This window comes from Mustelus asterias, chromosome 5 (assembly GCF_964213995.1).
Source record: "Mustelus asterias chromosome 5, sMusAst1.hap1.1, whole genome shotgun sequence".
Taxonomy (NCBI): Eukaryota; Metazoa; Chordata; class Chondrichthyes; order Carcharhiniformes; family Triakidae; genus Mustelus; species Mustelus asterias.
Window position 1 is genome coordinate 139604445 of NC_135805.1, and position 20499 is coordinate 139624943.

Consider the following 20499-nt stretch of genomic DNA (forward strand, 5'->3'; position numbering starts at 1 on the left):
ATTAGTGTCATAAGTAGGCTTACATTAACACTGAATGAAGTTACTGTGAAAATCCCCTAGTTGCCACACTCCGGCGCCTGTTCGGAGGGAGAATTTAGCACGGCCAGTGCACCTAACCAGCACGTCTTTCAGACTGTGAGAGGAAACCGGAGCACCCGGAGGAAACCCACACAGACACGGGGAGAAGGTGCATTGAATATCTTGATTCATAGTTTCTCTTCTCAAGTCCCACACTCTGAAGAGGGATGGAGAGTGGATTTTCTAAGGGGAAGGGGTGTCAGTGGTAATTCTTAAAAGGGTGAGAGGGATCAACACTCAAGGGGATGGAAACATTTGTGACATTACTCAACCTCCCCTTTGTACTGCTGCTTTTCTCTTATATAAGTTATAAACCATGCATCAAATCCCCTCCATTGACTCCGTCTACACTTCCCGCAGCCTCGGCAAAGCAGCCAGCATAATTAAGGACCTCCTGCATCCCAGACATTCTCTCTTCCACCTTTTTCCATCGGGAAAATGATACAAAGGTCTGAGGTCATGTACCAACCGACTCAAGAACAGTTTCTTCCCTGCTGCATCAGACTTTTGAATGGACCTACCTTATATTAAGTTGATCTTTCTTTACACCCGAGCTATGTCTGAAACACTACAATCTGCACCCTCTCCGTTCCTTCTCCCTTATTTACTCTATGAATGGTATGTTTTGCCTGAATAGCGCAAGAAACAATACTTTTCACTGGATCCCAATACATGTGACAATAATAAATCAAATCATAAAACTCTCATTCACACCAAACACATCCTGAATTTCACCAGTGTCTATTCCATTGCTCCTGTCCTTTTCTCCATCACATCTACTTTAATTTTTATCCTTTTCTGCCCAAGATCCTCTCACAGTGCCAGGGACCTGGGTTCGATTCCCGGCTTGGGTCACTGTCTGTATGGAGTCTGCACGTTCTCCCCGTGTCTGCGTGGGTTTCCTCCGGGTGCTCCGGTTTCCTCCCACGGTCCGAAAGACATGCTGGTTAGGTGAGTTGACCCGAACAGGCGCCGGAATGTGGCGACTAGGGGATTTTCACAGTAACTTCATTGCAGTGTTAATGTAAGCCTTACATGTGACACTAATAAATAAACAGACATTACATTTTTATTCTTACTGGTATAACAAGTAAAACATTTTCTGCTGCAATTGGAAGGCTGTGGTTTTCAGTGTGTTCTACCTTTATAGCTACAGAGAATCTTCAACAAATAAACACTGCATCCTTTAACCAACTGTGAGAACGGCAATGACAATTCCACTCATAACCGATCCCATTACAAATCCTGCTCAGGGAACGCTTGTTCCTATTTTTCCCAAGTGGCTGTAACATTCTGAAATGTCTTGCAGTGTTTTGCGAGAGGGAAATGTAATGATTTAAAACTCTCTCTCTCTCTCTTTTGTCTCTCAAGTTTTCGACCGTGAATGAGTTAAACAAGTTACGAAGCTTAGAGCAGTTGAAATTCAGTGACTACGCGATGGTGGAGCATGAGAAGAACGCAAAGACTGTGCGGCAGCTTATCATTGCCAAGCTGGAACATCTCAATGTATTAAACAGAACAGAGGTAAGTGTCTTCACAGACAATTCAATGGAACGCACAGCACAGAAACAGACCGTTTGGCCCAGCTCCACAAGAATCTCCTCCCACTCTCCTCCATCACACTTATCAACATTTCCTTCTATTCCTTTCTCTCTCATATGCTTATCTAGATGCTCTTCAGATGTGTCCATGCTATTCCATCTCAACCCCTCCGGGTTGGTGACAGGTTCCACATTTTCACCATTCTCTGGGTAATGAATCATACAGTGCAGATGACACCCTTTCGCCCATCGAGTCTGCACCAACACACTAGAAACACCTGAACTCCCACCTAATCCCATCTGTTAGCACTTGGACCATAGCCCTGAATGTTATGATTTGCCAAGTGCTCATCCACGTACTTTTTAAAGGATGTGAGGCAACCCGCCTCCACCACCCTCCCAGGCAGCGCATTCCAGACTGACACCATCCTCTGCGAAAAAGTTTTTCCTCAATCCCCTTAAACCTCCTGCCCCTCACCTTGGATCTATGTCCCCTCATGACTGACCGTTCAACTAAGGGGAACAGCTGCTCCTTATCCACTCTGTCCCTCATAATCTTGTACATCTCAATCAGATCGCCCCTCAGTCTTCTCTGCCCCAAATGAAACAACCCAAGCCTACCCAACCTTTCTTCATAACTTAAATATTCCATCCCAGGCAGCATCCTGGTGAATCTCCTCTGCACCCCCTCCAGTGCAATCACATCCTTCCATTAATGAGGCGACCAGAACTGCACACAGTACTCTAGCTGTGACTTCACCAAAGTTCTATACAACTCCAACATGACTTCCCAGTTTTTGTAATCTATGCCTCGATTGATAAAGGCAAGTGTCCCATATGTCTTTTTCACCATCCTTTTCTTCTGAAGTCCCCATTGTTTTATTGATGATTATGCCTTCATCCTACAGCAGGAAACATTTTCTCTACATCTACCTTTTCAATCCCCTTAATTTAAGAACCTCTGTCACATTATCTCTTTTCAAGAGAAGAGGTTCCAGTTTATGTCAATTCCTTTGGGATTTGCTAAGAAGAATAGTCCCAACAAGGCAGAAGGAGGGGATTGAATTTCATAATGAGCATTAACCTTTAGACCATGTAGGCTATATTTAATACAATCATTTGTGTGCAATTTTAGTTTTCATAGAATTCTTACATTGCAGGAGGCGGCCATTCGGCCCATCGCGTCTGCACCGACCACCATCCCACCCAGGCCCTTTCCCCGTAACCCCATGCATTTACTCTAGCTAATCCCCCTGACACAAAGGGGCAATTTATCACGGCCAATCCACCTAACCCTCACATTTTTGGACTGAGAGAGGAAACCGGAGCACCCGGAGGAAACCCACGCAGACACGGGGAGAACATGCAGACTCCACACAGACAGTGACCCAAGGCTGGGAATTGAACCCAGGTCCCTGGCGCTGTGAGGCAGCAGTGCGAGCCACCGTGCCACCCCAAAACTGAATTTTTGTTTTTGACCATTTTCTGTGGTCTGTAGTGGAAGGGAATTTGCATATTTGTAAGTACCGGGTGTGAGTGCAGTGTATTCATTACTTGTTGAAGCCTCACTTGATGTCAGGCTCCCTATTAAATGTGTCATTTGTCTAATAGAGTCATGATCTTGTATTGTTTGATTGTTGCACAGAGCCGAGCGTACATTTGATCCTCACACTCTATCCTGTGGGCCTGTAACAGGATAGATGTACACAAATCTTCAGAGGTGGCAGGGCAAGTTTAGAAGGTTGTTGAAACAGCTTTAGTGATCCTTTGCTTTATTAATAGATGGAGTGTGAATGCAAGAGAGTAATGCTAAATATTTATAAGTTTTGGGCTCCAACTGGAATATTCCATTCAATTTTGCTCCACTGCACTGTAGGAATGATGTCAAGGCATTGGAGAGGGTGCAGAATAGAATGATTAAAGTAAAAGTTTATTTATTAGTCACAAGTAAGGCTTATATTAACATGGCAATGAAGTTACTGTGAAATTCCGCTCGTCACCACACTCCGGCGCCTGTTCGGGTACACTGAGAGAGAATTTAGCATGGCCAGCGCACCTAACCAGCACAACTTTAGACTGTGGGAGGAAACCGGAGCACCCGGAGGAAACCCACGCAGACACGGAGAGAACGTGCAGACTCTGCACAGACAGTGACCCAAGGCAGGAATCGAACCCGGGTCCCTGGAGCTGTGAGGCAGCGGTGCTAACCACTGTGCCACCCCTGGTCACCCCTGGTACCTGGTGACCAGATTATACCAGTTGAGTTGAAACAATTGTGTGTTGCTATAACGTGAGGGTCCTTAACACGCTCTTTTCAATGCTCTTACATTTGTTTCTTCGATTTCTCTCCATTCTTCACTGGTTTTCCCAGTCTCTCCCAATCACTGCCGTCCTCTTTGGCTACTGGTAAAGTCAAGCAACTTCTCCACTGAAGATCCTGTTTTCTTGACATTTGTTAGACTGGAAAGCTGTCCCCTCCCACACTTCCAGCCTTACAGGAGATGGTGACTTGTTAAAAGCATGTACTGGGTTTCCTTTGAAGCCTCATAGGTGATATTCCTACTCCCTGTGTACTTTAGTCTCACTCAGAACAGAGCCAGCCTACTTTCTTTAGGAGTTTTGTGGGTACATGCACACAATATTTGTTAAAATGTTCAGACCAATAACGTTTCCTTTATTGTGACTTTCCAGTGTCCGTCTTGAGAGGGAGAGACTCCTCGGGATTAACCCCAGATGTGGGAGAAAAGTAAAGTTTTTTTTGGTGTCACAAATAGGCTTACATTAACACTGCAGTGAAGTTACTGTGAAAATCCCCTAGTCGCCACACTCTGGCGCCTGTTCGGGTACACCGAGAGAGAATTTAGCATGGCCAATGCACCTAACCGGCATGTCTTTCGGACAGTGGGAGGAAACCGGAGCACCCGGAGGAAACCCATGCAGACACGGGGAGAACATGCAAACTCTGCACAGACAGTGACCCAAGCCAGGAATTGAACCCGAGTCCTTGGTGCTGTGAGGCAACAGTGCTAACCACTGTTCCGCCGTGCCGCCCCAAAAGAGACGAGGCTGCTGCATGGTGGCACAGTGGTTAGCACACTGCCTCACAGCGCCAGGGTCCCGGGTTCGATTCCCGGCTTGGGTCACTGTCTGTGTGGAGTTTGCACATTCTCCCCGTGCCTGCGTGGGTTTCCTCCGGGTGCTTCGGTTTCTTCCCACATTCCAAAGATGTGCGGGTCAAGTGGATGGACCATGCAAAACTGTGGTCGGTGCAGATTCGATGGGCCGAATCGCCTCCTTCTGCACTGTAGAGATTCTATGATTCTATAAATGCAATTGACTACCAAAAAACCCCCTGCTCGTGAGCTGTTTCTTCAGATACTGTTAAGCCCTCACCCAGCTCGACACACTGCATCTTGGCGATCACTCACTTTCCCATTTCTATGCATTGAGCCATTATTAGATCTCTGATGACTGTCTGCTTTCTGCACTCACTGCTGGAATGGCTCCTTCAGATCACTGACCAGCAGAGCATTCAGTTACAAAATGAGACAACACATGTAAAAATAAAGTTGACGAAGCTTTCAGACCTCAAACCTTTACACATTCAAACTGGGCAAAGTGTACAGCCTCCCCAATGAACCAATCAAGGCACGTGGTCTAGTCGTTGCATGCTTTGCTGTCACTCCTTGTGTATTACGGGCCTCCGTTGTTTTGCTAACTTCTGAATGTTGGTGTAGATTTCAGTCGATGAAAGGAAGGGAGCGGAACTAGACTATCGCAAGAGGTTTGGGAAGGACTGGATGAAGGCTGGAGGACACCAGGATCCTGAGAAAAACAGGCCCAATAAGGAATTCTGTGCTGAGCATCCGAGATATCAAACACTCATTGACAGTGAGTAACTGGATAGATAACGTGTCTTGACCCTTTCTCTCCTTCCCAAATTATTTGACTAATTAGCTTCACTTTTGGTTAGTGACTAACTCTCCACGCCCCCCCCCGCCCCCCTTCAAGAGAAAGATGTTGAGGTTACAGGGATGCAGTGACTGGGGCCAATTGCAAATTCCAAGGCTGAAATTGAGTAAGGGATAATAAAAGATAATGGATTTGAGCTGCAAACCAGCCATGATCTAATTGAATGGTGGAACTGGTTAGAGGGGCTGAATGGCCTCTTCCACTTCCTGCCGTTCATTTGGTGCTTTGGGAAACGTGGTCTCTCGACACACGAATAGAAAGCACAGGGCCGCTCAGATATTCTTTCCTCAAGTTTTTATAACAGTTATTTAGACAGGGTTTATTTTTAATTACTACTGGGATTTAATGAGCCACAAGGATGAGTGAACGTTTTACATTAAGTAAATGTACCCTTTTACCCACGGGGCTGATTAATCATAGAGTTGTAATGGCTTGGAGCAGGTGTGAAGGAATGAGTCGGAGGATTACACGGCGGCACAGTGGTTAGCACTGCTGCCTCACAGCGCCAGGTCCCAGGTTCGATTCCTGGCTTGGGTCACTGTCTGTGCAGAGTCTGCACATTCTCCCCATGTCTGCGTGGGTTTCCTCCGGGCGCTCCGGTTTCCTCCCACAGTCTGAAAGACGTGCTGGTTAGGTACATTGGCCATGCTAAATTCTCCCTCAGTGTACCCGAACAGGTGCCGGAACGTGGCGACTAGGGGATTTCCACAGTAACTTCATTGCAGTGTTAATGTAAGCCTGCTTGTGACACTAATAAATAAACTTAAATACACTATCAAATTCCTCAACTTTGAATCATGTTGCAGAGCCCATTCAGTACAACACTCTTGCTGACTACTGCACTGAATGTCCTTTACAGCTTTCTAAATTCACTTCTGGGCCTTTTGTTACTATTCAAAACCCCATCCAAGAATCTTACTCCTGTTCAATATCGGCTGGCCAGTGACACAGCAAGATCCCAGAGTCCAGATTATTACCGTTTTGAGAAACAGTGGAACTTGTAAATTATGGACTCCTTGGGGATTCACATCAGCTGTTTTGTTTTAAACTGCGTGCGGCCTTTTTTTTTCAAATTGGTCATGGTATGTGCTGTTTGACAAAAACACTTCAGGCAAATGGAGAATTCACAACCCAGAGAAACCACTGCATCCTTGGGACGGACACAGTGAGAAGTCTCACCGCACCAGGTTAAAGTCCAACAGGTTTATTTAGCAACACGAGTTTTCGGAGTCACCTGATGAAGGAGCAGCGCTCCGAAAGCTCGTGACTCCAAATAAACCTGTTGGACTTTAACCTGGTGTTGTGAGACTTCTTACTGTGACCACCCCAATCCAACGCCGGCATCTCCACATCCTTGGGACATGCAAGCAGTTAATCCCAGATATTGAGCAGTTTCTCTGCTCACAGTTCTCCTAAAGCTGTTACAAAATCTGCTGTTGCCTCCTGTTGAGCTGTCTGCCCAGTATTTTACTTTGTAAAATGGCTCGCAGGGTTGTAATTGCCAACATATGTGATTTCAGAATACCTTTGGTGTATTTTCGTGTTCGAGATAATAGGATCCTCCAATTAGTGTCCTTTTATTTGATGTGTCCGTTTATAAAGGCTTCACTGTGGCTTCATGTCCAGATGGGTAATGGTTTATGCCTTTCAGTCATTCCCTTCTCGCTATCAGATTGTGTTTCAATTCCTCTCCAGGTGGAACTAAAACGTTAATGGTGACAGCTGATGGCTGTGGTGAAGCTTTCTCGTATCAATGTGCCTGAATTGTAGCCGGTATTATTTTGGGGCTAGTAGAGTGTTAGCTTTATTCTAAGGAAAGTTGGTCAAATATTTAATACTGACGTGCATTGATTTTTGTTTTTCCTGGTGCTTGAAGTTTACATTCTGTTCAGAGGATTGAAAATGTCCTGACACCAAGCAGTAGCACAACTTCACACATTGCCTGCCCTGCTGCGGGACCTTAGTTTAACATCTCGTCTCCCACCGGACTGCACTGGAATTTCATCCCAGATTAAATGTTCAGGGATCTTGAGTGGAACATGAACCCAATAATTTGTTACTCAGAAGTCAGAGTGCAACTCACTGAACCGTGACTTTATTAATGCACTCTCCCTCTCCAATTTCAAATCTAGATATTCTCTAATCTCTTACTGGGCGGCACGGTGGCACAGTGGTTAGCGCTGCTGCCTCACAGTGCCAGGGATCCGCGTTCAATTCCCAGCTTGGGTCACTGAGTGGAGTTTGCACATTCTTCCCGTGTCTGTGTGGGTTTCCTCCGGGTGCTCTGGTTTCTTCCCACAGTCCAAAGATGTGTGAGTTAGGTTGATTGGCCGTGCTAAATTGCCCCTTAGTGTCAGGATAAATAAATGGGGCTATGGGGATAGGGGCTGGGTGAGATTATGGTCGGTGCAGACTCGATGGGCCAAATAGCCTCCTGCACTGTAGGGTTTGTATGTTATATTAATTTGAATCCTCCCCACACTCCTCTATTAACCCTTTCTGCAAGGATATTGCTACCATTTCCTTTAGGTCAAGGTTGTCTCTTAGGAATTGCATTCCCTTTTTTGAATCCTCCAGTTCCGTTTCAGAAAATTCTGGGATGAGGCACATGGGGTACCGACACTTTAGGATCCACTCGAAGTCTCTCAACAACTTGATTTGGGAATATATTTTTGTACCTTCACCACTAGATCAAAACCCTAGATCTCCCTGACAACATAGTGGTTTGCACTGGTTCAAGAAGAAAGTTCAACCGCACTTTCTTTATTGCCAATCTAAAGCAGGACAATAACTGCCAGTAAAGTCCACATTCCAAGAACAAATAAAAAAAACGTATTGCGGTGGCCAAGACACATAAAATGCTACTCCATAAAATGAATGCTTGGTTAAGTCTAACTGGGTGAATCATAGAATCCCTCCAGTGCACAAGGAGACCATTCGGCCCACTGAGCCGTCACCAACAACAATCCCACCCTATCCCCATAACCCCACGTACTTACCCTGCTAATGCCCCTGACACTAAGGGGCAATTTAGCACGGCCAATCAACCTAACCCACACATCTTTGGACTGTGGGAGGAAACCAGAGCACTCGGAGGAAACCCACGCAGACACGGGGAGAATGTGCAATCTCCACATAGACAGTGTGCTCAATTTTCATCAAGAGAATAGTTATGGGAAATGGGCAAGGTTAGAAAGGGAGAATTTAAAAAAGTTCTCGGGTCTGATGGCATATCCCTGTTGAAAGATTCTGAAACATTGGTTACTTGGATTTAAAAGCTGATCACTGAAGGATTGCAGCATTTGAGCTGCATGAATACGGGTTTCTGTAATCTATTAAAATTAAAAAACACAGCAATGGCATTTTTATTTAAAATGAAAATTTCAATCCAATTTATCTTGAAGTACTCATTGTGTGAGGGAGTTCATGCACCGTCAGATCAGGTCAAAGGACAAATTTCATTCCATTTTTGTATTAACTACATACAGTGTTACTACAAGTGCCACCTTGTAGTAACGGGCGGCACGGTAGCGCAGTGGTTAGCACTGCTGCTTCACAGCTCCAGGGTCCTGGGTTCGATTCCCGGCTCAGGTCACTGTCTGTGTGGAGTTTGCATGTTCTCCTCGTGTCTGCGTGGGTTTCCTCCGGGTGCTCCGGTTTCCTCCCACAGTCCAAAGATGTGCGGGTTAGGTTGATTGGTCAGGTTAAAAATTGCCCCTTAGAATCCTAAAATGCGTAGGTTAGAGGGATTAGCGGGTAAATATGTGGGGGTAGGGCCTGGGTGGGATTGTGGTCGGTGCAGACTCGATGGGCCGAATGGCCTCCTTCTGCACTGTAGGGTTTCTATGATTTCTATGAATGGAGATGATTGGGTAATTGTCCTGTCAGTCACACCCGAATCCCAGTGACAGGGATTGATTTTATGCTTCAAATGTACATCATCAAACTATCCTCCACTTGCTGCGTTTTGCTGGAGAAATAATCAGGGCGGCACAGTGGTTAGCACTGCTGCCTCATGGTGCCAGAGACCCGGGTTCAATTCCGGCCTTGGGTCACTATCTGCGGAGTCTGCACCTTCTCCCCGTGTCTGCATGGGTTTCCTCCCACACTCCAAAGATGTGCGGGTTAGGTTGATTGGCCATGCTAAATGCCCCTTAGCATCGGAGGGACTAGCAGGGTAAATGCATGGGGTTACGGGGATAGGGTGGGATTGTTGTCGGTGCAGGCTCGATGGGCTGAATGGCCTCCTGCACTGTAGGGATTCTATGATTTGGGAGACTTGGCTGTAGTTTCGGTCATGAATTGTTTGCTGTCGTTTGTAGAGACTCTTTATAAATAGAGTCTGTTTGCTGAGTAAATAAACCTTGGTGTGAATCTTGCCATTTGTCCCACCAATATATTAATACTCTGTTCTGTACTTGTTCCACACCCATTGAACTGCCTAAATAATAAGGCAGACCTGACCAAATTCACTGGCTCAATCAAACTTGTGCTTTAAGATAAAGAACGCAAATGGTCATAAATAATGGCTAATAGTTACTGTTTACCATTGAAGTGAGCACAGCAAGTGTTCAACATTTTCTTTCATTTCCCCGGGCAGAGTATGGCGCGCCTGAAGTTTCCGAGATGGAACAGCAAAAGTTGTTTGCCCTAAAGGATCAGCTATTAGGTGAGAACACACTCGACAGAAGTGAGATTTAAACAGCTTCTCTGTTAGAAAGCAAATCTCTATTACTGACATTGGAAACTGGCTGAAGTGTGAGGTAATATTTTGGTGCAATGAATGAGATCTGATACCTTGAAAAATCGGGTGTAAATGGGGTAAAGAGCAGTGGGCTACAAATGCACAAATCAGTCATGACTCAGTTTAATAACACCATTGAAAAGACACGGGTTCATTTCTGGTGGAACAGAGTGGAAAAGCAAAGAAGTTGTGATGATCATGTTTGAACCTTGGTACAAGCACATTGGGAGCACTGTGCAGAGTCCGTATGTAGGGACACTGGAGAAGGAGCAAAAAAAGATGAATCATAGAGATTTACAGCATGGAAACAGGCCCTTTGGCCCAACTTGTCCATGCTACCCCTTTTCTTAAACCACTGAGCTAGTCCCAATTGCCCGCGTTTGGCCCATATCCCTCTATACCCATTTTACTCATGTAACTGTCTTAATACTTTTTAACAGACTAAATTTTACCCGCTTCTACTACTACCTCTGGCAGCTCGTTCCAGACACTCACCAGCCGCTGAGTGAAAACAATTGCCCCTCTGGATCTTTTTGTATCTCTCCCCTCTCACTTTAAAACTATGTCCTCTAGTTTTAGACTCCCCTACCTTTGGGAAAAGATATTGACTATCTACCTTGTCTATGCCCCTCATTATTTTACAGACCTCTATAAGATCACCCCAAGCCTCCTACTCTCCAGGGAAAAAAAGTCACAGTGTATCCAGCCTCTCCTTGTAACTCAAACCATCAGACAAGGATGATGCCAGAACTGAGAGATTATAACTATCAGGAAAGCTTTGATCGGGTTGGGGATCTGGTGGTGGAGTCCCAGTTGCCATGGCATCATCTGTCGGTTGAGGCTTTGACTTTCTTTGGGCTCCTTATTTAAGAAGGGATATAATTGCATTAGAAACGGTTCAAAGGACATTTACTCAACTGATTCCTGGGATGAAGGGGTTATCTTATGAGGAAAGATTGGACAGGCTGGGCTGGTAGCCAGTTTAGAAGAATAAGAGGTGATCCTATTGAAACATACAAGATTCTGAGGGGACTGGACAGAGTGGATACTGAAAGGATGTTTTCCCTTGTGGGAGAGACTCGAACCAGAGGACACTGTTTAAAAATAAGAAGTCTCCCATTTAAGATGGAGATAAGAATTTTCTTCTGAGGGTAATTTATTTGTGGCATTCTCTTTCCTGGAGAGCAGTGGAAGCAGAGTCATTGAACATTATTAAGACAGAGTGAAATCAATTCTTGATTGACAAGGAGGGGTCAAAGGTTATAGTAGGGGGTAGACAGATGGAGGCCACAATCAGTTCAACCATAATCTGATCAAGGGGCTGAATGCTCCTAGTGTGCATATTCATATGTAGATTCAGTTGTTTATTAATTTCCCTCAACAGCTCTGACTATTAAGTGCCCGGATAGCCCAGACCAAAAACCCCTGGAGAAGAAACTGCCAGGTAAAGGATTAGTTTATAATCTGCACTGCACCCTCATTACAGGGTTGGGAGCAAACACCAAGCCTGTTTTATAACATGAAATCCTCTCGTATCCTATCTCTATACCCTCCCTCTCTCTGTATCCTCCACCAGTCCTACAAACTTCCCTCTCTCTGTAACCTCCTCCATCGCCTTCAGACCTCCCTCTCTCTGTAACCTTCCCTCAGTACTACAACCTTCCCCACCTCCATAATCTCCTCCAGCCCTACAAATCGCCCCCTCATGTACATCCTCCAGTCCTACCAGGTTCCCTACCTCTGAAACTTCCTCCAGTCCTACAACCTTCCCTCTCTGTAACCTCCTCCAGCTCTGCAACCCTCCCACTCCTTGGAGCCTTCTTCAGCCTCTACAATGCTCCATCTCTCTGTAACTTCCTTCTCCAGCCCACCTCGCCTTTCCTATTTGTAACCTCCTCCAGCCCCTACAACTCTCCCTTGCTCTGTGACCTCCTCCAACCCTTACACAACACTCCCTCTCTCTGCAACCTCCTCAAGATCTGCAACGCTCCCACTCCCTGTAACCTTTGTCAGCCCCTACACCCTCCATCTCTCTGTTAACCACCTCTTCCAGCCCACAACCCCCTCCTATTTGTTACCTCCTTCAGCCCCTACACTCCTATCTCTGTCACCTCCCCCAGCTCCTACAGTCCTCCCTCTCTCTCTCTAACCTCCTCTAGCCCTTACAAGCCCCTCTCTTAGTGATATTTGCACTGCTCCAGTTCTATCCTTGCGCACATTCTCAATTTTAACTATTCCAGCAGTGGTCCTAAGCACTGGCATTTATTCCTTAAACCTATCCACCCCTCTCTTCCTCAACACACTCCTGAAAACCTACCTCTGACCACATTTTGTCCTAATGTTCGTTCGTCAAAATTCATCCTACTGTGGTCCTGCTTTGGGACATTTTATTGTGCTAATAGTGGTTATATAAATGTAAGTTGTTGTTGACTGCAAGTCGTGAAACTTCTTGCTAATAAACAGCAGCTTGTGTTCTGTTGACTAATGTAGACTCCATGACCATTCAGAAAGTGAGGGGGCTGCTTCATCGATTGCTCAAAGTCCCAGGTGCTGAATTAAGACTAACGTACATCAGCTCAAAGGTGAGGTATTCCATATTAAAGTGCCAGCGGTTTTCACTTGATTCTTTTATCTATGTGAGAGCATATGATTGTGTTTTGGGGAAGGGGCAGGGAAGGGGATGCTTTCCTCTTTCAAAATCCGAGGCAGCACAATTAAGGAATCAATTTCCTTTTCATTCAATATTGTTTTGCAACAACCCTGTTTTCAGAGATGCAGGAAACAATCTATTCCCATGGAAATTTGACGCAGTGAGGACAAAAACTGCCTGAAGGGATGCTAAAATCCTTTGGCTCCAGGCTGTTGGTGTAATAGTGCCGCCAAACATCTCATTTAAAGATCCATGAGATAATAGTCAAGGACATGTACAGCACTTTTTTTGACCTGCATTGGACTACAGGTGCATCCCAACAGCCCATGGAGGCCGAGTGTCTCTTAAGATTTATAGTCTTGGGAAGGAAGGGTTTGTTTGAAGACTAAGGCACAACATCTTGAATCAGATTTGCAATGCAGTGATCCCTGGGATATGCCGAGTTAGTTGATTTCAAACATATGGGTATGGAAGAGAATGTGAGGAATAGTTCCTGTCACTTAGTGCCGAGGTTGACAATTACCATGTGGTTGAATGTCCTCCTGCCCCCCCACACCTCAGGGCTGGCTATACTGCAACAGATTCCATACCCTTGCAAGGGACCGGAGGAAAGCTGACAAAGCGGGAAAAGTGATATGCAATATAAGAATTCTTTGAATTGCAAGTCATGGTGCAGTGTTCCAAACCGGGACTTGGTGCCACGAGTTGTGTCTTTTCAAAGTCTTCCAAATCTAGTTGCAGGAATTGCAAGTGATTGGAAACTCAGGGAGAAACATAAAGCTGTCAGTTGGAGTAAAATTCAACTTTTGGAGGCAGTGGAAAATCAGCCAGGAATGAGCTGGGCAGCACTCCCACACACACCTCAGTTTTGATTCGCTTTGAATTTTTGATTATCCAATATCACCCTCTTCAATCTGAAGCATGTCTCCCTCAGCTTCATGCTATTGATAAGTGACCTAGAATGAAGTTCATTGTTAAAGCTGTGGAGGACAAGTCACTGACTCTTTTTAAGAAGGAAGTTGATAGATTTCTAAAGGCATCAGTGGATATGGGGAGAGAGCAGGGAGTATGGCATTGAGATAGGAGTAACTACGACCATGTTGAATGGCGGGGCAGGCTCAAGGTGGCAAATGGCCTACTCCTCCTATTTTCTATGTTTCTACAAAAGGGCAACTGTGCAGTAACAAACTGCCACCTAGTTCTCATCAAATCTCACTTTCTGCAAGCCACTACTTGCAGGTGAAGGTGGTGGAGTAGTTTGGGGGAAGCTGGTCATTTGATAAACATTGAAGAGAGATCACCCACTGTGTGAACTCGCAGACAATAGCAGCCACTTTCTGAACCACAAACAGGATCGCTTGAGCGTGCCTCATTCAGCCAGTAGCAATGCTTCGCAGTACTGACATCAAATATTTTTTACACTTCCCTTTTCAGCATTGTAAGTATTTACAATGGTACAGCAATGAATGATTGCTGAAGAAACAATCTAAATTCCCAATGAGAACCTACTCAGAGTAATTTGCTCGCCATCCTTCCAATGGAAATCTGTGCATACTCTGTCGACATGATTCCTGAACAGTAAAACTGACCTTTTTATATATTTTCTTAGATGGACATGGAAATAGATATGGATAACGACCTGAAGCCTCTATCATACTACTCGATAGAGAGTGGAGACTGTATATTAGTGCGATGGTAGCTGCATGTGACCTGCACATAACAGAGAAAGAAAAGGAACGATATTCAGAGCCTTGACAGAGATATTTTTCAGCACCATCCCAGCACTCTAACAAAGATGCATGTGATCCTGTACGGTACGTGCAGCAAGAAGCAGTACTGATTTACATCTGTGCTGAAAACAATGCAGGCTAAATCCCTGTTGATGAACAGTGATTTATTTCTGTGCCAGCCTCAAAGCTACAGAAACAGAATGTGATATGGATATCACAAAGTCCGCTTTATAATATGCAACTATGTCAAAACTCTCAGCTTTGTACTTAATTGTTTTTGGTTAATAAAAAAACGAAGCTCATTGTATCTTTACACAATAAACAAGCCTGAAGATGCAGTTCATAAAACAGTTCTAAAATTAACATGTTCTGACACCATATGTTTACTGAAAATCCTAATGCAGACATTGAGTGGTGAACCTCACTCTCAGTGTTTGCTCTTTGTACTGTAATGGTTCTGAACCATTTGAAGTGATGTGAAAGGTTCAGTGTTAAATATTTTGGTAGTTCTGGGCCTTTGGCCTTAATGTTACTGCATTGGACTGATTCAGAGGCTTAACACGCATTCTAAGTTCAAGTACCTTCTACAGGTGAGTTTGGATGATTCTTGACTGAACACAGTTCCCAAGATCTCTCTTGTCCCCTATAAGGTGAACCTGTGGTCATCAAAATGAGTGGTGGTTGTGGAGCAGGTTCGTGCTGAAAGCAGTCTGTCCTCCCAGCTATTGTGTGTGCAGCAGGGAAATGGGAGTGGGCTGAGCATGTGACAAAGCTGGAGAAGGAGAATAATGTTCTGCATATTATTGGGGAGAGGTATTTGTAAATCCTGTGTAAAATTAATTTCAGTGTAGCATTGTCAGAAACTGCCAGCTGTTTTGGAAGCTTTTAAGAATAACAATTCATTTTATGAAATGTAACTTTTACATTGCGTTTATCTGACGTGGTTTTGACAGTTAATGAAATGGACTGTTATTATAGTTTAACATTTGTATTTTTTAATGTCCCCCCACACTATCCAACTCTAGCCTTTATCCTTGTATGAAACTGTAGGACAGCTAGCAATTGAGGGACTGCATTAAAGTGGTAGCGTTTTGGAATTTGGCTGGAGCTATTAGATTGCTTCCTGCCCCTAGAACATTTAAGTGTCAAATACGTCACTGGCACCTCATCTCTCCAAAAGTTCACAATTCCCCTCAGTGTGCTAACAGGAGACATACTAATATTCAAAAAGCAAAAAATAAAACATTTTCACCTTGGGGCATTGTGACGTCCCTCACTTGAATGCAGCATGCGCTGTTATGTTGCTGTAAAAATCTGACCCTCCTCCCGGTACCCCATTTATTTTGTAGCTAGCCTACAGCCTCAAACTCTAAACCCACCACATGTTGCCTTAACTCCAAGGTAGATCAGGGTTAGATCATAAATACTAGTTTGCTTCCTCTCTTCAGACTCTGTTTGCCCTTTTCACCACTTGCCCTTTGGAACTCCCATCTGCTGTCATTTTTCCAACTCGTGTCCCTTTGCAACTTTCTGTTCCCATCTACATGACCTATTGTACCACCTAATTTAGTGTCATCAGCAAACTTTGGTATACGATTCCCTCTTAATTTAAGTGATTGGTAAATGTGGTTAAAAAGTTGAGACCTTTGGGGAACATCACTAGTTCCTGTGCCAGTTGAGTGCATACACTCGTCTCCATCTCTTGTTTCTTAAACAATCACATTTTCCACCCCTCCATCCTTCTCCTTTTGTTAATAATTTCCTGCGCCCACTGCTTATTACTTAGAATCAAGAAAGGAAACAAGATGTGGTGGGGCTGGGGAAGACAGAAAAGGATTTAGTGCTTTTATTCTTACAAATACAAAAATAGGAAGTTTGCCAGTTTTAGTTTATCATCCACAGGATTCATAACATCTCAATGTATAGAATATTACTCTCCTCGAAAGCTTTGTCCACTTCCAGAGCTTCTTAGAGAGACTCATACACCTTTAATGTGTTGTATGTAGAACGTTGTGGGTTACAAGAGCTGTAATTACATTTGACATTGGTAAACATCTGTATGAGGAACCTCTGCAAATTCCATTCCTCTCACTCTATAATAAAAGGTTTTTGCTGCAGTCATGGTTTTCTTCCTCATTAGCTGAGCTAAAACAAACTTTAATAACATGATTCTTTCATAAGATTCTGTTCTGGAACTGTACTATGGTTTGTACTGTCCAACTTGTGTAAAACGGCCCTTGTGCATGTTGTGATTGTTCTAGGTGTCGCCTGAGTATGTACAATGTGGGTGGCCTTTGTAAGGAAATGAGTCAGTAGCACGTTTGGTCAGGTATCACCACTTTTACAGGGCAGGCCAAGGACATCACCCCTTATGGAAGGAGCTAAAGCTTATGAGTATTTTTAAGGTATAGAGAATGCAACCCAAAAACCTTCGGGGAAGCAGGTTCCAGTGACTGGATGTTCCATTTCCAGTGTCTGGATTATCTTAAATTGGCCCTGAGCATAAGACCCAGCCAGGAATTTGTACTTGGGTGGACAGATAATACATTCAATCCCTTTGCTGTGTGAATTACAAAAACCTTTGACCACTTTCAAACTTCACTTGATTCTGTACACCAAAAAAAACTCAACAACTTGGCATTTACCAAAGCTTCTGCCACCTCAACCCCAATTGCTGGGTAGATTATTGCACGTTTACCACCCTGTGTGTGAAGGTAATAGACCTTAATTAAGTAGGCACTCTAAACTTAAATTCCTCCTCTCCTATCAGCTTGATCAGTTTTAGGTATTTAAGCAAAAATCACTTCTATGTAAACATGTGTAACTCCATGTGTAAACACCCCGTTCCCTGACTCAGTAGGGATTAGCTTCCCCAATCTCAGTTGCCCTTCATCCTGGTGCCTAGAGCTACCTTGAGTATAATCTGCATATCCTTAAATCCTGTTTGCCCTTTTCACCACTTGCCCATTGGAACTCCCATCTGCTGTCATTTTTCCAACTCGTGTCCTTTTGCAACTTTCTGTTCCCATCTACATGACCTATTGTACCACCTAATTTAGTGTCAACAAACTTCGGTGTACGATTCCCTCTTAATTTAAGTGATTGGTAAATGTGGTTAAAAAGTTGAGACCTTTGGGGAACATCACAAGTTCCTATGCCAGTTGAGTGCATACACTCATCTCCATCTCTTGTTTCTTAAACAATCACATTTTCCACCCCTCCATCCTTCTCCTTTTGTTAATAATTTCCTGCGTCCATTGCTTGTTACTTGTGGTGAACAGTGACCACAATTCTGTAAACTTTCGGATAGTCATGGAAAAGGATGAGTGTTGTCCTACAGGTAAGGTGCTGAATTGGGGGAAGGCTAACTACAGCCGGATTAGGCAGGATTTGGTGGCTGTTGATTGGGAGAGGCTGTTCGAGGGTAAATCCATATCTGGCATGTGGGAGTCTTTTAAGGAGCAGTTGATAGGAGTGCAGGACAGGCATGTGCCTGTAAAGAGGAAGGACAGGAAAGGTAGGATTCGAGAGCCGTGGATAACCAGAGAAATTGTGGGTCTAATCAAAAAGAAAAAAGAGGCATACATAAGGTCCAGGCAGCTAAAAACAGATGAGGCACTGGAGGAATACAGAGAAAGTAGAAAAGAACTCAAACAGGGAGTTAGAAGGGCAAAAAGGGGTCACGAAATGTCCTTGGCAGACAGGATTAAGGAGAATCCCAAGGCATTTTATACATATGTTAGGAACAAGAGGGTTGTCAGAGAAAGAGTCAGAGCTCTCGAGAACAAACGAGGGGAATTATGCTTGGAACCCAAGGAAGTAGGTGAGATCCTAAATGAATGCATCAGTATTCACAAAGGAGAGGGACACGTTGATTGGTAGTGTCTCAGAGGGATGTGTAGACCCGTTAAAACAAATCGCAGTTACAAGGGAGGCAGTATTAGGTGTTTTAGGAAGCATTCAGGTAGACAAATCCCCAGGGCCAGATGGCATCTGTCCTAGCTTACTGAGAGAGACAAGAGATGAAATTGCTGGGCCTCTAACAGAAATCTTTGTTTCTTCATTGGACACAGGTGAGGTCCCAGAGGATTGGAGGATAGCAAATGTGGTCCCGTTATTTAAGAAGGGTAGCAAGGATAACCCGGGTAATTATAGGCCAGTGAGCTTGACGTCCGTGGTAGGGAAATTGTTGGAGAAGATTCTTAGAGATAGGATCTATACATATTTAGAACTGAATAGTCTCATTAGCGATAGACAACATGGTTTTGTATGAGGGAGGTCATGCCTCACAAATTTGGTTGAGTTTTTTGAGGAGGTGACAAAAATGATTGACGAGGGAAGGGCTGTGGCTGGTGCAAAAGGTTAAATCTTATGGGATCAAAACTAGATGGGTACAGAACTGGCTTGGCCATAGAAGACAGAGGGTAGCAGTGGAGGGGTCTTTTGCTGATTGGAGGTCTGTGATTCGTGGTGTTCCGCAGGGCTCTGTACTGGGACCTCTGCTGTTTGTGATATATATAAATGATTTGGAAGAAGATGTAGCTGGTCTGATTAGTAAGTTTGCGGACGACACAAAGATTGCTGGAGTTGCGGATAGTGATGAACATTGTCAGAGAATACAGCAGGATATGGATAGAAATTGGGCGGAGAAATGGCAGATGGAATTTAATCCAGATAAATGCAAAGTGATGCACTTTGGTAGATCTAATGCAGGGGGAGCTATACAATAAATGGCAGAACCATCAGGAGTATAGACACACACAGGGATCTGGGTGTGCAAGTCCACAGATCTTTAAAGGTGGCAGCACAGGTGGAAAAGGTGGTGAAGAAGGCATATGGCATGCTTGCCTTTATTGGACGGGGTATAGAGTATAAAAGTTGGCATATGATGTTGCAGTTATATAGAACGTTGGTTAGGCCACATTTGGAATACTGCGTCCAGTTCTGGTCGCCACACTACCAGAGGACGTGGAGGCTTTGGAGAGAGTGCAGAAAAGATTTACCAGGATGTTGCCTGGTATGGCGGGTCTTAGCTATGAGGTGAGATTGAGTAAACTAGGGTTGTTCTCCCTGGAAAGACGGAGGTTGAGGGGTGACCTAATAGAAGTTTATAAAATTATGAAGGGCATAGATAGGGTGAACAGTTGGAAGCTTTTTCCCAGGTCAGAAATGACAAACACAAGGGGTCACAAGTTCAAGGTAAGGGGGGCAAGGTTCAATACAGGTATGCGGGGGACATATTTTACACAGAGGGTGGTGGGGGCCTGGAATGCACTACCAAGCAAGGTGGTTGAGGCAGACACGCTAGGATCATTTAAGACTTATCTAGATAGCCACATGAACAGACTGGGAATAGAGGGATACAAACGGATGGTCTAGTTAGGAACACATGATCGGTGCAGGCTTGGAGGGCCGAAGGACCTGTTCCTGTGCTGTATTGTTCTTTGTACTTAGAATCGAGAAAGGAAACAAGGTGTGGTGGGGCTGGGAAGACAGAAAAGGATTTAGAGTGCTTTTATTCTTACAAATACAAAAATAGGAAGATTTGCCAACATTTGTCTGATAATTAAAGTGACCTGCTGTTAACATCTTGCCCTACACAGGAAAGTTGTGTGCAGTGCCACCTCAGAACCAACCTGAATAGTGTGAGCTCAGTAACAGGTAAAAAAGCCCATAGGGCCCAGTGGAGCTGGAAGCTCTTTGGTAGGTCCTTTATGATCACAGTCATTTCATTCCAACCACTATCTGGTCTGTCAACACTGATTCATCATCCTTTGATAAAAG

The 20499-nt window shown here is 44.4% G+C and overlaps 2 protein-coding genes across 6 annotated transcripts in view; one reads left to right on the forward strand and one right to left on the reverse strand.

Moving 5' to 3' along the window:
• tbce (tubulin folding cofactor E) overlaps window positions 1-16832 on the forward strand; it is a 59929-nt gene extending 43097 nt beyond the window's left edge. The window contains exons 12-17 of one of the 2 annotated variants that reach the window (XM_078213393.1): window positions 1450-1602; window positions 5357-5510; window positions 10192-10260; window positions 11720-11779; window positions 12826-12917; window positions 14595-16832. In XM_078213393.1, coding sequence (XP_078069519.1) covers window positions 1450-1602; window positions 5357-5510; window positions 10192-10260; window positions 11720-11779; window positions 12826-12917; window positions 14595-14684 — 618 coding nt within the window. In that variant the 3' untranslated portion in view covers window positions 14685-16832. Of the gene's footprint in view, window positions 1-1449; window positions 1603-5356; window positions 5511-10191; window positions 10261-11719; window positions 11780-12801; window positions 12918-14594 lie in introns of both variants that reach the window. The other variant, XM_078213392.1, reaches the window with a different exon arrangement.
• The window catches only part of b3galnt2 (beta-1,3-N-acetylgalactosaminyltransferase 2), a 50156-nt gene continuing 40068 nt past the window's right edge, over window positions 10412-20499 (reverse strand). For 2 of the 4 annotated variants that reach the window (XM_078213390.1, XM_078213391.1), the window contains exon 13: window positions 16522-16741. In XM_078213390.1, coding sequence (XP_078069516.1) covers window positions 16684-16741 — 58 coding nt within the window. In that variant the 3' untranslated portion in view covers window positions 16522-16683. Of the gene's footprint in view, window positions 10594-14574; window positions 14696-16521; window positions 16742-20499 lie in introns of those variants that run through there. The other 2 variants (XR_013497798.1, XM_078213389.1) reach the window with 2 other exon arrangements.